Source organism: Lissotriton vulgaris, chromosome 8, assembly GCF_964263255.1.
Source record: "Lissotriton vulgaris chromosome 8, aLisVul1.2, whole genome shotgun sequence".
NCBI classification, from domain to species: Eukaryota; Metazoa; Chordata; class Amphibia; order Caudata; family Salamandridae; genus Lissotriton; species Lissotriton vulgaris.
In genome coordinates, this window is record NC_141696.1 from 489,736,067 (window position 1) to 489,751,779 (window position 15,713).

The 15,713-nt window shown below is 45.7% G+C and overlaps 1 protein-coding gene across 3 annotated transcripts in view; it reads right to left on the reverse strand.

Annotated features, from left to right (window-relative positions):
* Positions 1-266: 266 nt before the first annotated feature.
* The window catches only part of PCID2 (PCI domain containing 2), a 321,918-nt gene continuing 306,471 nt past the window's right edge, over positions 267-15,713 (reverse strand). For all 3 annotated transcript variants that reach the window (XM_086934305.1, XM_086934306.1, XM_086934304.1), the window contains exon 15: positions 267-846. In XM_086934305.1, the coding sequence (XP_086790431.1) occupies positions 754-846 (93 nt within the window). In that variant the 3' untranslated portion in view covers positions 267-753. The remainder of the gene's footprint in view (positions 847-15,713) is intronic.

Here is a 15,713-nt window from a genome sequence, read left to right on the forward strand (position 1 = left end):
AAGGCAATGTTTTAACATTTTTAGAATGCCACTGCTTTGATTTCTACCGCATACCAAGGAAAGAAAAGATGGAGTAGGTCCGATGGACTGCAGAAACTGACTTGCAACAAATCAATACTTTCACTCGAGCACCAAAAGCACTTGCTGTAAACGACACCAAAATGGCAGATTCTACAATCCAACGCTTAGCTTGGATAGCAAAAAGTTGAAATTGAAAAGAGAGAAAGTTCGCCCATTGGCTCAGGCATCAAACTATTGCACTTTCATTTATAAAAAGGTTTGTTTTATTTAAGAAATGCTTACAGAACATACACACATGTAATGAACAGACAATTCACCATAGTTACTTCTGTGCTGAGGGAGAGATTCCAAACTGACAAGTTGTGTGCACAGCACCAGCAGAAAAACACAGGTACTCGGCGCAGTCACTTCTTTGTAAAAGTAGTCCTGGAAGATTTTCAAACAGGCACATTTATCAAGTTTAGTGCAGGGTTCGAATATAACTGGAATGCTTTCGTTTTGTCTGAGGCAAAGCTTAAAAATCCTTTAACCTAAAACGTCGAAGTGCCATTGCACTGATGGGAGTATAATTATCCTCATTTGAAATACCAGTTGGAACATTTCTCGGAATCTCGTAGAAAATACAAATATGAGAATTCATCTTTCTGTGAAGCACCAGGCGTCAGCTTCATAATCATGTTGACATTGTATTTTCAGTCCTCACAGAGTTCTTTTTTGGGTATTAAATGGACTCTAATTCGTGACAGTAGACAGTGGAGGAAACGGATTTTGCTTGCTGACAACAAGCTTTTGATGCTGATGAGATATGTATCCTTTCATGTGACCCTGAAAAATATAAAGACCGTTAATAAAAGCTGATTTTTTTTGTTTTTTAATCTGAAACATTGCACTCTGCTTAAGTAACATTGTGGAGTGGTAAAACAGAAATATATTGGGAAAGAGTTATATCTGCTCTCAATTGTGATATTTGACTTTTTTTTCAAGATATTTTCATTTGTTTTAAATGCGAACTATTGTCAAAGAAGAATGTTTGCTCCTCAAATCGTGGATGAGCGAATTCTCCTCCATGTTAAGAACATCTTCGGTAATGCCTTACCTGGTAGAGACAATATCTAGGCACAGTTTCCTTTCGTTTGAATTTCCCCAGGCATCAAACTGGATCCATAGGATTTTTGGGGGCACTACCCCTGCATGCCGGTTGGTGGCGTCGGTCAGCATCGCATGGCATTGTCTGTGCCAGAAGTGATATCTGTGTCACCTACGTAGGCACCACCTTTGTGCACTGACGTTAGTAACTTTTCACAACTTTCCATGTCAGAAGTGTACTGACACTGGTGTGTACAAACTGAGGTCCTAAAAGTGATCACCCCTGGCCTTAGAAATGTGTCCCCTAAACTGGGAGAATGGGTGGGTCGGTATAGAATCTACAGCAAGATATTGTTTCTACCAGATAAGTCATTATCCAAGTTAAGTAGCTTGTTCATCTGATAGAGACTTCTAGCTGCAAGTTACTTACCTTTCAATAGATACCCAAGCAACTTCATCCCCTGTAGAGGGTCTGCAGACAAATTCAAACTAGAATGTCCTGCAGGACCGAATGGGTGAAATGCCCGTCCCTGCGGACCGGGCTGTCCAGGCAGTAATACTTGGTAAACAAGTGCAGGGAAGCCCACATTGCTGCCTAGCAGATGTCCAGAACAGGGACTTCACCTGCTAAAGCAGTGGTCGCAGCTTTAGCTGGGGTGGAATGAGCCCTTAGGCCTTCAGGAGGCTGCTTCTTTGTCAGTGCGTAGCAGATCTTGATGCAGAGAACAACTCATCGAGAGATGGTTTGTTTCTGCAATGCCTGACCTTTCTTCACACCAACATTCCCCACAAAGAGGTGGTGGTCCACCCAGAACTCTCATGTGCTGTCAAAGTAGACCAAAATTTTCTTTTTGGGTCCAGACGGAGTTGTTCCAATTTCTTAGAGGAATGTGGAGGAGCGTAGAGGGTGGACAAGATGACAGTTTGGCCATCATGAAATGTTGCCACAACTTTGGGCAGGAAAGAGGTACCAGTTTGTCAGGATAAACGGAGAAGAGTGGGAGCTTGGAAGATAAAACCTGCAGATCACTGAACCTCTGTGGCTGATGTAACTGCCGTAAGAAAGGCTGTTTTGATAGCAGCCTGAGGGACAACTGGGAAGAGGCTCAAAAGGAGCACATATCAAGAAGGTGAGAAACAAATTAAGGTCCCACTGAGCCATAGTAAAAGAAGAGGGAACAATTTACTATAGGTTACATATATAAAGAGGGTTGGTCAGACAGCCGCAAGAAGGCTGCCAGAGCAGAAAGGTAACCATTCAGAGTGCCCAAAGCAGATCCCTGCGGAGTAAAGATAAGAATAACAAGCACTGGCGTTGCCAATAGGTCTCGCAGTAGGAAAGTTGGAGCTATTGGTTTTGTAAATCACAAAGCCCTTTATGTTTTTGAAATGAAAAAAAAATAAAAGGCATTGTTATTTGCAATGGTAATGGCTCCAACTTTCCTACTGCGAGACCTATTGGCAACGTGAGTGGTGTTGCATGTGTGAGTGGCGTTGCGTGTGTGAGTGGCGTGTGTGTGAGTGGCGTGTGTGTGAGTGGCGTGTGTGTGAGTGGCGTGTGTGTGAGTGGCGTGTGTGTGAGTGGCGTGTGTGTGAGTGGCGTGTGTGTGAGTGGCGTGTGTGTGAGTGGCGTGAGTGTGAGTGGCGTGTGTGTGAGTGGCGTGTGTGTGAGTGGCGTGTGTGTGAGTGGCGTGTGTGTGAGTGGCGTTGCATGTGTGAGTGGCGTTGCATGTGTGAGTGGCGTTGCATGTGTGAGTGGCGTTGCCTGTGTGAGTGGCGTTGCCTGTGTGAGTGGCGTTGCATGTGTGAGTGGCGTTGCATGTGTGAGTGGCGTTGCATGTGTGAGTGGCGTTGCATGTGTGAGTGGCGTTGCATGTGTGAGTGGCGTTGCGTGTGTGGCGTTGCGTGGATGAGTGGCGTTGCGTGGATGAGTGGCGTTGCGTGGATGAGTGGCGTTGCGTGGATGAGTGGCGTTGCGTGGATGAGTGGCGTTGCGTGGATGAGTGGCGTTGCGTGGATGAGTGGCGTTGCGTGGATGAGTGGCGTTGCGTGGATGAGTGGCGTTGCGTGGATGAGTGGCGTTGCGTGGATGAGTGGCGTTGCGTGGATGAGTGGCGTTGCGTGGATGAGTGGCGTTGCGTGGATGAGTGGCGTTGCGTGGATGAGTGGCGTTGCGTGGATGAGTGGCGTTGCGTGTGTGAGTGGCGTTTCGTGTGTGAGTGGCGTTTCGTGTGTGAGTGGCGTTTCGTGTGTGAGTGGCGTTGTGTGAGTGGCGTTGTGTGTGTGAGTGGCGTTGCGTGTGTGAGTGGCGTTGCATGTGTGAGTGGCGTTGCATGTGTGAGTGGCGTTGCATGTGTGAGTGGCGTTGCATGTGTGAGTGGCGTTGCATGTGTGAGTGGCCTTGCATGTGTGAGTGGCCTTGCATGTGTGAGTGGCCTTGCATGTGTGAGTGGCCTTGCATGTGTGAGTGGCCTTGCATGTGTGAGTGGCGTTGCATGTGTGAGTGGTGGAAAGGAGATATAGAGGAGAAAGAGGAAAGACGGACAGAGACTGGAGAGGGGGAAATCAGGGCGGAGAGAAATAAGGAAAGAAAAGTGGAAACATGGAAAGAGGATGGGGGAGAAAGATACAAAGGAAGGGAATGTGTGATAAAGGCGGGAAGATGGCACAATGATTGTGTAAATAAAAACAATGAGAACAATGTAGACGAATGGAGTGAGAGGGTAGATCGTAGAGAGGAATAGAGAAAGTGAAAAGAAAGGGGCGGAAATAAGGCTAACGAAGAGCAATGGGGGCTCCAGTTTCAAAGGGGAATCCACCAGCCAAGCGGCGTCATCGTTCCAAACCCGGGCAGCCGAGGCGGGAGGGAGGCGCGCGCGCGAGGGACAAAGATGGAGAGAGGGGGAGAGGGCCATAGAGTGCGTGGAGATTAAGTACAAAATGTAGGGCCAGGGATAAAGGGGTGAAGTTTGAGGGATGAAAAAATACGCATCAGGGGTTGATGGATACGAGGGGTGAGAGAGTGTAGAGTGAAATGAGAAGGGGGGCATGTGGAGGAGTGGGAAGAAAAAGACGGAAGTCGCGGAAGACGGCTAGGGAGGAGGTAATAGTGAAAGGGAAATAGCACATGTGGGGGGACGGGTATGGGGTCAGGGAATAGGGAAAGTTGCGGAAATCGAAGAGGTCACAGAGGGAAGTAGACACAAGGGTGGTGGAAAGGAGATATAGAGGAGAAAGAGGAAAGACGGACAGAGACTGGAGAGGGGGAAATCAGGGCGGAGAGAAATAAGGAAAGAAAAGTGGAAACATGGAAAGAGGATGGGGGAGAAAGATACAAAGGAAGGGAATGTGTGATAAAGGCGGGAAGATGGCACAATGATTGTGTAAATAAAAACAATGAGAACAATGTAGACGAATGGAGTGAGAGGGTAGATCGTAGAGAGGAATAGAGAAAGTGAAAAGAAAGGGGTGGAAATAAGGCTAACGAAGAGCAATGGGCCGCCTAGAGTAAGGAGACAAAAACAACAACAAACAAGGCTGTGTTTGCGGGGAGAGAGAGGGGAGGTGCTGGTGTGGGAGGGGGGAGGTGCTGGTGTGGGAGGAGTGCTGTTAGGGCAAGGCTGTGTTTGCGGGGAGAGAAATGGGAGGTGCTGGTGTGGGAGGGGGGAGTTGCTGGTGTGGGAGGAGTGCTGCTAGGGGAGGAGAAGCCTGATGCCGGATGGGGGCGGGAGAGCCTGGGAATGCGAGAGGCTGGGCTTGCATGCGATGCGCGTGCATGTACACGGGAACTGCATGAAAACCGCGGGGCTGAAAGCCCTTTGGTTTCACGATGTTTTCGCCACTTGAATTCTCGCTCCGCTCGATGCGCTTGCGCACATCGATAGGTCGCGAGACCTAAAAAGTAAAAAGGAGGCAGACAGTGGGTCAATGGACGTTTCAGTACAATAGGATGCAATCGCTTCCAACAGTAGGCGTATACAGTCTTGGTGAGACGCCTAGCTGCTAGAATGACATTGCAGACTTCGGGAGAAAAGTCGAAAGCTATCAACTGCCTGATCGAAGAATCTATGCTCATGGTCAGAAACACAGTATACCAGACTCTACATGCAAAGTCTGGAGCCACAAGCATGACTTTGGCCAGGTCGTTCCTGATCTTAAGTACGCTGGGCAGGATTGGTATGGGTGGAAAGACATACAGGAGGCCTGAGATCCACTCGAGCTGAAAAGCGTCTCTGAGCGAGAGCCGCTTTGGAAACTTAAACACCAAAAACTGCAGACATTGCGTGTTCTCGGCAGAGGCAAACAGATCTATCAGAGGCTCTCCCCATTGCTGAAAGAGACCTTGTGCCACCTCCGGGTGGAGACGCCATTCGTGATCAACTAGGCCTCGAAGGCTGAGTTCATCTACTCTGGCGTTCAGAGAACCTGCCAGGTGTTGAACCACCAGGGATATTCCCTGCTGTTCCAGCCATGTCCAGAAACGCAGGGCCTCTTGACAAAGGGTCAGGAACCCACCTAGCCAAGTTTGCTGCAGTAACACATGGCAGTGGTCTGTGAACACCTGCAGTAGCCTTCCCGTGATAGAGGGTAGAAAGGCTTTAAATGCCAGTTGGATCGCACGGAGCTCCAGCATGTTGATGTGGAGTCCGGATTCTGTCGGGGTCCTCTGATATTAACCTCTCCCAGATAGATGCCCCATCCCAGGAATGGTGCATCCGTCACTACTGTGAGATTCGGTTGGGGAAGGGAGAGGGGTCTGTCTCTGCCAAAATTGCAGTTTGTTAGCCACAACTGCAGGTCCTTTGCAGTTCCGTCAGAGATCTGGACCATGCTGGAGAGATTTCCCTGGTGCTGGACCCACTGGTACTTCAGGTCCTACTGCAGAGTCAGCATATGCCAACTGGCCTGCTTCACCAGCAAGATGCAGGGGGTCATAGGGCCCAGCAGCCTCTAAGTCAGTCTCACTGAAACCCAGGGTATAAGATGAAACATCAGTATCATAGCCTGAATATCCTGGACTCCCACTGGGAAGGATAAGCTAAAAACGGCATTGTGTCCAGAACAGCTCCGGTGAAAGGGAGGGCCTGAGAGGGAGTCAGGTGTGGCTTCAGCAAGTGGATGGTGAACCCCTGCAAATGCAGGAGGTTCACCATAGCCTGGAGGTGGGAGATGACAGCCAGTGGCGAACACACCTTCAGCAGCCAGTCGTTGAGATTTGGGAAGACTGCCACCCGAAACCTGTGCAACTGAGCTGTGACCATCACCATGGTGAACACCAGAGGGGCACTAGTAAAACAAACAGGGAGCACAGTGAACTGAAAATGCTTGTAGCCTACTGTAAACCACAGGTAGTGTCGATGGGCAGGCAGGAGGGGGATGTGAAAATAGGCGTCCTGCAAGTCCAATGCTACCATCCAGTCTTCTGGGTCCAGGGCAGATAAGACCTGAGCCAATATGAGCATCTTCTTGAGGAAGCAGTTGAGGGTTCAGAGATCTAGGTTAGGACAAAGATCCTTGTCCTTCTTGGGGATCAGAAAGTAGCGGGAATAGTACCCATAGCCTACTTCTTGAACCGGAGCCCTCTCTATGGCTCCCTTAGCCAAGAAAGCCATGACTTCCTCACAAAGCAAGGAAAAATGATACTCTGTCAGCTGGTCGTAAGATGGAGGCATGTAGGGAGCGGTACTCTTGAAGGGGAGGGAGTAGCCCCTTCGGACGATCTACAGAACCCTCCTGTCTGATGTTATGGATTGCCAGTGGTGGAGGGGATGGCGGGTCCTGCCACCAACTGGATGCCCATGATCTATAAGGACAAGATTAGGAACGTTTAGAGGCTGCAGCTACTGGGAGGGTAGTGGTTGGAACAGACCGCTAGCACCCGACCCACAAGACCGGTAGGAACTGCGCCCTCATCCATGCAGAGGCTGGAAAGCTTGAACGGCTTGGTTGGCTGGGATAGGATTGGCTCAGTTAAAAGCCTCTTCCGTGGCCATGAAAGGAGCAAAAGCAGAATTGGAATGTGGGGCAGCTGAGAGGCCCAAGGACTTTGCCACAGCCCGCTTTTCCTTAAAGCCCTTTAGCACTGAGTCTGCCTTATCTCTGAAGAGACAGGTGCCATCGAAGGGCAGGTCCATGAGGCAAGCCTGGACATCCCCCGAAAAGCTAGATGTTCTCAGCCAGGCGTGGTATCTGAGGGCTACCATTCACAAAACCTCTTTGCCAAGCGAGTCGGGTATGTCCAAGACAACAGCATATATATATAGTGAACTTCCCTGCATCTCTCTCATCTGTAACTGCTTGGTAGAGAATGGCCCGGGCCTCCTCCAGGACCTGTGGCAGCACTTGTGCAACCGTTTCCCACAGCATATGGAAATAGCGTCCCAATAAGCATGTGGTGTTCAGTGACCTCAATGCAAGGCTGGCGGAAGAGAACATTTTCTTTCCCAAACTGTCCAGCCACCTAGAATCCCTGTCCTGGTTAACGGCAGGGAACACATCATGGGAAATGGGAGGCTTGGACTACCAAGCTCTCTGGGGTAGGGTGTTGGATGAGGAAATTTGGGTCACCTGGAGCAGGGCTGTGGTGGCAGGCAGTCGTCCTAATCACAGGAGCCTCTTTGCTGGTCTTGGACCTGGTCCTTAGAAGGACGTCCGTGAGGGTTTTGTTTAACAGAGTAGGGGTTCTGAGGAGGAGACTCCCGGTTGCAGCACCTCCGTCAAGATGTTGGTCTTGACTGCCACCGAGGGAAACTGAAGGTTGAGGACCTCAGCCGCCCTCTGCACCACCACTGTGTACATAGCTCCCTCCTCCGAAGACACAGTAGGGGGAGAAAGCTTGCTGGTATCTGGAGATGTATCCATACCACTGGCATCACTCAGGTCCTCACACCAGTCCACATCCTGGTCATACGAGTATTCCACAGGGTCCAGCGACCCCTTCCATTCCTCCCTGAGGTCAGGTCCTTCAGAATAGGGCTCTGGCTCGGACCTAGGACACAGACTCCGGTCGGCACCGGAATCGCCATTGGTCAATAAGGCTATGGCTTTGTGTGATTGGGGGTCACAATGGGTCTGGCGCCAAAGGCACTGGGCCGGCGCAGGTAGTAGTGGCATGACCGGCACCAGTACCAATACATGACTGGATCTCTGGAGACAAATCGAGGCAGGAGCTGTGGAACCCGATGGGGCCCCTCTGACCTTGCGGGCCAAATGATGCACCAGAGCGGTAGGGCCGCTCTAAAATTGGATGCATCTTAGGGCGTGTGGCCCTTTTTAAGATGATCTCCCTTCCTCGATTCTTCTTTGCAGAACACTCCTCACTATGTTGACTCCTCGTACTTTAAGGAAATAGATGGTCTCCTAGGAGACCTGCTCTAGAAGGGCAACTCCCCCCAGATTGCCACACACAAGCTGTTCGATGGGGCCACTGGATTACCGGACATCAGGAAATACTACTGGTCATCCCATCTCGAAGCTATTAACCAGTGTACGCATAGACCACAGGGCGACACGGCCTTCCAGATCGATAGGTGGCTCCTGCCAGGAGGGAGTATTGAAGATGCATTTTATGTGCGCTCGCTGAGGCCAGCCTTGACTGGCCCCAGAAGTCATGCAGTGCAAATGTGGAAAGCAGCCACGAAGGGCTTGGGGTGGGAGGGCAGGATTACACAGGCCACACCACTCTGGCACAAAGAGCAAGTGGGTAGGCTGATCCTCTCAAAGGGCTCTGATCGTTAGGATGGTATTGGTATATCCAGGGTGGGGGACCTGTGGAAGTCTGGCGATATTATTCCCTTTAATCAGTTGTAACAGGAATTCAAACTGGCACGGTCCGAATATTTTCGGTACTTGCAGATTAGACACGCTTGGTTTGCCGTGTGCCCCAGGGGAGATTCACTCCCCGAGTCCCCCCCGATGGAGGATAGAGTAGTAGACGCCAACTTGCCAGAGAAGGCCATAACATTTATCTACAAGAGCCTGATCAATAACATGTCCGATCCGCTGGTCCAGCTACCGGTGAGATGGGACCATGACGTAGCTGGCTTGGACGATGAGGAGTGGATCGCAGCAATGGCCTCTCCTTATGAGGTGGCAATTTCCTCAAGGCTCCGCCTAATACAGCTAAAACACCTGCATAGGCCCCAACTGTCTGGTCCCAAATGGGGTACAGTACAGATAGTGGTTGCTCTAGATACTGTGGGCAAGAGGGTACCTTCATCCACACTCTCTGGGAATGCATTACTATTCAAAGGTATTGGGCGGCGTTGGTGGGATTTATGGAGGGAGTGTTGGGGCGGAATGTCAACTGTAATATAAAGCTTGCTATCCTAAACGCTTGGGGCCCAAAGAGCGTATTTGGGTGACTTTGGGATTGATGGTGGCCAAGCGCAATATCGTAAGACTGTGGAAGGCCCAGAACCCACCGGCCAAAGAGGATTGGAGTAAAGACTTGTGCATGGACACAGAAAAAAACATCTATGTAGCTAGAGGGTGCCCCGCCAAGTGGATTCAAATATGGGACAAGTGGAACACTTACGGGGGAGGAATTTATGATCCTCCCAAGACGAGGGAAGAAACCGTCACACAAGATCTTAATACGTTGTGATTATTGTAATATTATATTGCTATTACTTTGCTATTTGATACCACTGCTCCGCACCTTTGTTGCCGATATATGTGTACCTTGCCTTTTTCACGTCATACCTGGAGTTCAATAAAAATAATTTAAAAAAAAATAGATGCATTGTCTCATAGATCTCTAATTTCAGAAGGGGTCGCACCGGCAAAACTGGGGCATCGCGTGGTCGGCGGCACGAGCAGGGACCGAGGAACCAGGCTTCAAACGCTGATGTTCCTTCGTCGTATCAGTCATCAGATGAGGAAAAGATGAAACACGCTTCTACTTCTTGTGGTTTTACATGAGTGCCCCGACGATTTTGTGTGGGACGGAGAAGAGTGTGGACTCCTGGAAGATCCCGGGACCTTCCTGTTGAGTGGGACCGTGATTTTCGAGGAGTTGCATGAGCGGTTGCTAGCAGCTTTGGGGACTGCTCCCTTAAAGCCTTTGGCGCCCTGGAATGGTAGTTGGATCATAACTTGGACTCGTAGTCACGTTTTGGACACCACAGACACAGGAGGTGCGGGTCAGCCACCAACATGGCATGAAGACAGGTGCTACAGGGTCTAAAACCGGTTTTCCTCGTTGGCATCCTAGACACACCAGAAGGACAAAACCTCAAAAACGTTGACAAAATTTCACCAAAAAAAAACCTGACAGATGGTTAGCTCTTCTCTTGGATCAGCGATGGCTGGCAAGAAAAAGATAAAAAACTGTCAGCATGTTGAGGTGCTGGCTATATAGGAGACAAGGATGTCACTTCTGGCACGGACAACGCAGACGACTGCATGAGGAGCCCACCAATGCCAACTATCAGAGCGCAGGGGTACTGCTCACAAAGAGAGTTCTGATCCAGTCTGATGCCTGGGGAAATTCAAAAGTAAGGAATCTGTGGCTAGAAGCATCTATCATATCTAAATCTTACTTATAAGCTACCTTGCTTGTAAACATTAATCAATTCTATCGTAGAGGCCATGCCCGCTGTACAGAGCTCCATTTCCCTCCAGTTTGCTTTGATCACAAGTGCTAAAGACATCTATGCAGTTGCTAGCATCCAGCCAAGTGCTAATTTTAGGACAGTAAAAATTCTGGGGTGAAAACACAATTTAAAGGAGATGTGATAATCTGAAAAGAGGACTAAAGTGCATTTTAATAAATGCATTAATTCCTCTTCAAAGTACTGTCAATGTTGCTATTTACTGTAACAGCACTCGCATGTGTCTTAGGGCAGTAAATAGGATGATCATAATCAAACAGGAAAAAACAATGGACAATACACAAACACTGACTTGGCAAAGATTGTTTTTGTAAAAACTCAATCTTTTCTACATTGATATCCCATTCTAATCATTCTCATTCATAGTCACCTCACCCACCTAGTTCAGTGACTTGGGTGCATTAAAGGAAATATGACGGAAGGTTTTGAGAGTGTTTAACAGTTGTTGGTAGCAATGTGCTAACAATGCCCAATGACTAGCCTCCCCAAGGGATTATAATTGTCACTATGAATCCGTTATGAAATTTTGCTCCTCATACACTTTTTATTAGCTAGCAACACTCAGAAATATGACTCAAATGAATGAATCCCACTTTACAACTCAATGCTTTTCGTGCCTGACCCCCAGTTTTTCAAGAGCACTTGGAACTGCTTTGCCCATAGGACGGATAGAAATGTCACCTTTGGAGGGTGCCAAGACAGCACATCCTCCTGGTGTTCGCCTTGATCATTTGAAGGGAATCATCCACATGCTTACCAATCAGATGCTGCCCATCGAAAAGCATTCTGAGAACCTTGGATTGGATGTCCAGGCGAGAGCAGGTGCTTCTCAGCCAACCCTATCTCTGCAGTAATGGTCCCGTGGCAATCTGGCTGAAACCAATGTTGGAGGTATAAAAAAGGCATGGATGAACACAGAGGAAACAAGTTACCCTTCTTGGAGGATGTCTTTCGCTTAATCTTTGTAGTCCTCTGGGAGATTATTCAAGAAGGGCAAAATATTGTACCATGTACCATAGCTGCCTGTCACACCTGAGCAGAATTGAGCTGGTGTTGCCAATTTTGGAGAAGGTGGTGGCAAAGACACAGAGAGCATACATTCTCAGACTAACAGAAAAAAGATACCAGTGCCATACTGTTGCATAACCCACTGTGCAATATTGACAAATCAAAAAGATAAAAACTGTTTGCTTATTTTACCAAAGTATATTTGTTTATTTTATTAAATACAATACACATCAGGAACAATTTTTTGCTCCAAAATAGTCATATACATTAAAAAATTACAAATTAAAATCACATAGTAAATTTCATCACATAAAACAACATTACTTATACAGGTTACAATATTCGAGAAAGGTAGTTGTCGGCGCAGCGTTTCGGTATTTTTAAAAATTCTTACACCTTCTTCAGGACAATTTCTAAATGACAGAAAACACAGAATTAAGTCACTCGCCAGATTACATTCCTTTAGCAAACAGTTCACAGCATTTTATCACAAGTGGTCAGTAGGCAGATTCTAAATTCAGTTTATCTTATATGTCAACCAGTTGTCTCAATATAATTCATAATTATCAGCTGCAAAACATAGATAGCTTTGTGCAGTCTACAAGAGGGTATAAATGAAATATGTCAGGGGACTGCTGTTCACCCTTTGACATATCATTATAACTCTCTGTACATTTTAAAATAATACATCGTTTGTCTCATAGCTCTCAGGACTACGTCTCTAATACTAAAAACCACTTGTCTTATTGACAGATGCTACAATGTCTACACCACCCAGGGGTTATCTATACGCTTTTGTAATCAGTTCCCATCTGTATTATCCGTACGGGTTACATACCTCAAAAGTAGACACTTTAAAAGATGGTCTTAAGTAAGCTTGAAGGGTAGGTTTGATCATAAGCCCTTCGTTAGATGTGTGCTAAATTCTGCTACTCACATCCGATAGTTCTGGCCTTAATACAACACAGAGATGTACACCAGTGAAAATTCTGTGTTTGAAATAAAGTGCACTCAATATCGATAAGGTACGAGTAGAATTATACCTCAGATTGTAGTGATCTTTTCTTTGTACGTCCAGAGGAGCCACCGATATTTATAGGTAGATTCAGGATAAAATCTAAAAAGGTAATAACAGAACTATAGTCGTAGTATCCAGGCTTTATTTAAAGCTACAACTGCAGTTTTATGACTAACAGTCTTGAAAGATTACTTACCAAATGTAAATCAAACAATGGTTTCTGTCGCCGCAGCCTTTACTGAGATTGTGAATAGATCTTAAACTCAGTACCCTTTTTTCTTTTGTTGCAGATTGGATATTAATAACCAATCGCATTTTTAGAGTACAATCCAAGTACCATATGCCGTCGATATAAGCACAATCTCAGTAAAGGCTGCGGCGACAGAAACCATTGTTTGATTTACATTTGGTAAGTAATCTTTCAAGACTGTTAGTCATAAAACTGCAGTTGTAGTTTTAAATAACGCCTGGATACTACGACTATAGTTCTGTTATTACCTTTTTAGATTTTATCCTGAATCTACCTATAAATATCGGTGGCTCCTCTGGACATACAAAGAAAAGATAACTACAATCTGAGGTATAATTCTACTCGTACCTTATAGATATTGAATGCAATGCATTTCAAACACAGAATTTTAACAGGTGTACATCTCTGTGTTGTATTAAAGCCAGAACTATCGGATGTGAGTAGCAGAATTTAGCACACATCTAACGAAGGGCTTATGACCACACCTACCCTTCAAGCTTACTTAAGACCATCTTTTAAAGTGTCTACTTTTCAGGTATGTAACCCGTACGGATAATACAGATGGGAACTGATTACAAAAGCGTATAGATAACCCCTGGGTTGTGTAGACATTGTAACATCTGTCAATAAGACAAGTGGTTTTTAGGATTAGAGACATAGTCCTGAGAGCTATGAGACAAACAATGTATTATTTTAAAATGTACAGAGAGTTATAATGATATGTCAAAGGGTGAACAGCAGTCCCCTGACATATTTCATTTATACCCTCTTCTAGACTGCACAAAGCTATCTATGTTTTGCAGATGATAATTATGAATTATATTGAGACAACTGGTTGACATACAAGATAAACTGAATTTAGAATCTGCCTACTGACCACTTGTGATAAAATGCTGTGAACTGTTTGCTAAAGGAATGTAATCTGGCGAGTGAAGTAATTCTATGTTTTCTGTCATTTAGAAATTGTCCTGAAGAAGGTGTAAGAAGTTTTAAAAATACCGAAACGCTGCGTCGACAACTACCTTTCTCGAATATTGTAACCTGTATAAGTAATGTTGTTTTATGTGATGAAATTTACTATGTGATTTTAATTTGTAATTTTTTAATGTATATGACTATTTTGGAGCAAAAAATTGTTCCTGATGTGTATTGTATTTAATAAAATGAACAAATATACTTTGGTAAAATAAGCAGGGACTTTTGATTTTTCAGCTTACTTACCCCTTGTCCCTTATCGGATCTATTAGGGGACCGCTCTTTGTTTTTGGTTTATATTTACAGCTGGTTAGCTGGGGAGGTGTGCTTTACAGCCTCAATAACCATACCAGTATGGAAGGTATAAAAACATAGTTACACAGAGGATCAATTCAATAGAATAATAAATGAATCCTCTAAAAATAAAACATCTGTAAGACTTGACAATACAGATGAGGAACAATGGCGTAACCTATGGAACCTCAAAAAGAAGGTCATTAGGGCAGATTTACACGCTGACTTTCTGGTGGAATATTGTAAGTAGGGAATCATTCCCAAAGGTCTGCAAGTAAACAATGAGCCTGGGATATTTATGAAAAACAAAACATTTATTGAACATTGGACTTTGGTGGCTAACCGCTGTGGCCGCGACTGGATGCTGCTTATCATCGAAACGGCATATGAAGTACTAGTGATAAAACGGAAAGATATAGAAGAATTAGAGCAGAAACTTAAAGATAATACAGCTTTGGATGAGGCAAAGAAAAAAACTAGATGAAATCCAAGCAGATATCTCAGGATATAAAGATTACCTAATTAACAAGAAATCCAATAAACTTAGGAAGGACATTAATAGCTATAACCATGAGTATGTATATCCTTATCTACAAAAGGACTTCTATGATGGACCAAGAGAAACATTTCAACCCCGCAGACAGTGGCAACAGCAACCGAAAAACTTTCCCAAAAAGAAAGTTAGGTTTTTTGATACATCATATACGAGCTCTGAATCGGATGGCGAGACACATAATGAGGCCCGTAATAATAAGAACACCTAGTGGCCCCAACGGAGACAATTTGTCTTTTTTGGAGCAACGCCACCAAAACTTTGGCCTACCAAGAGGGAGAGGGAGAGGCAATCATGCTCCTCAACCTCAATTCCATCAACGTCCGTATACACAGAGCCAAAAGACCTGGGAGCAATGAAAAAAGCCCCTATCATAAACCTCTCAAATAAAATTCTATCTAAAGTAGAAGAGAGCTTATTAGAAAAGGGACTAGGATACGCTATCACTGCACCAATTGATAGATATGCATTGGAAAGAGACCTACAAAGTTTCTTTCGCAAGATAAGACTGCATGCATTTTTTGAAGATAAAGATAGACCCCTAAGTAATAACAAGTCAGGCCTTAAATCTAAATCATCCTGGACTCCACAGATCAATTTAGTAAAAAAAAGATATTGAGACCTTTGAGATAGTTGTTGATAGAAGTGTAGATGATCTCATAAAACAAAAGAACTGGTTAACCCATAACTTAGAGAAAGAAGAAGCAATGGCCCTAAAAAACCTTGAACAAATGTATGAAGCAACTATAAAACCAGCCGACAAAGGCGGGAGTATAGTTATTATGGATACTGAGTATTATAATAATAAAATGTATTCACTCCTAAATAGTACAGAGCATTATAAACCATCCGGTAGAAATGAATGGATCGAACTCACAGAGAGCATTAAAAGAC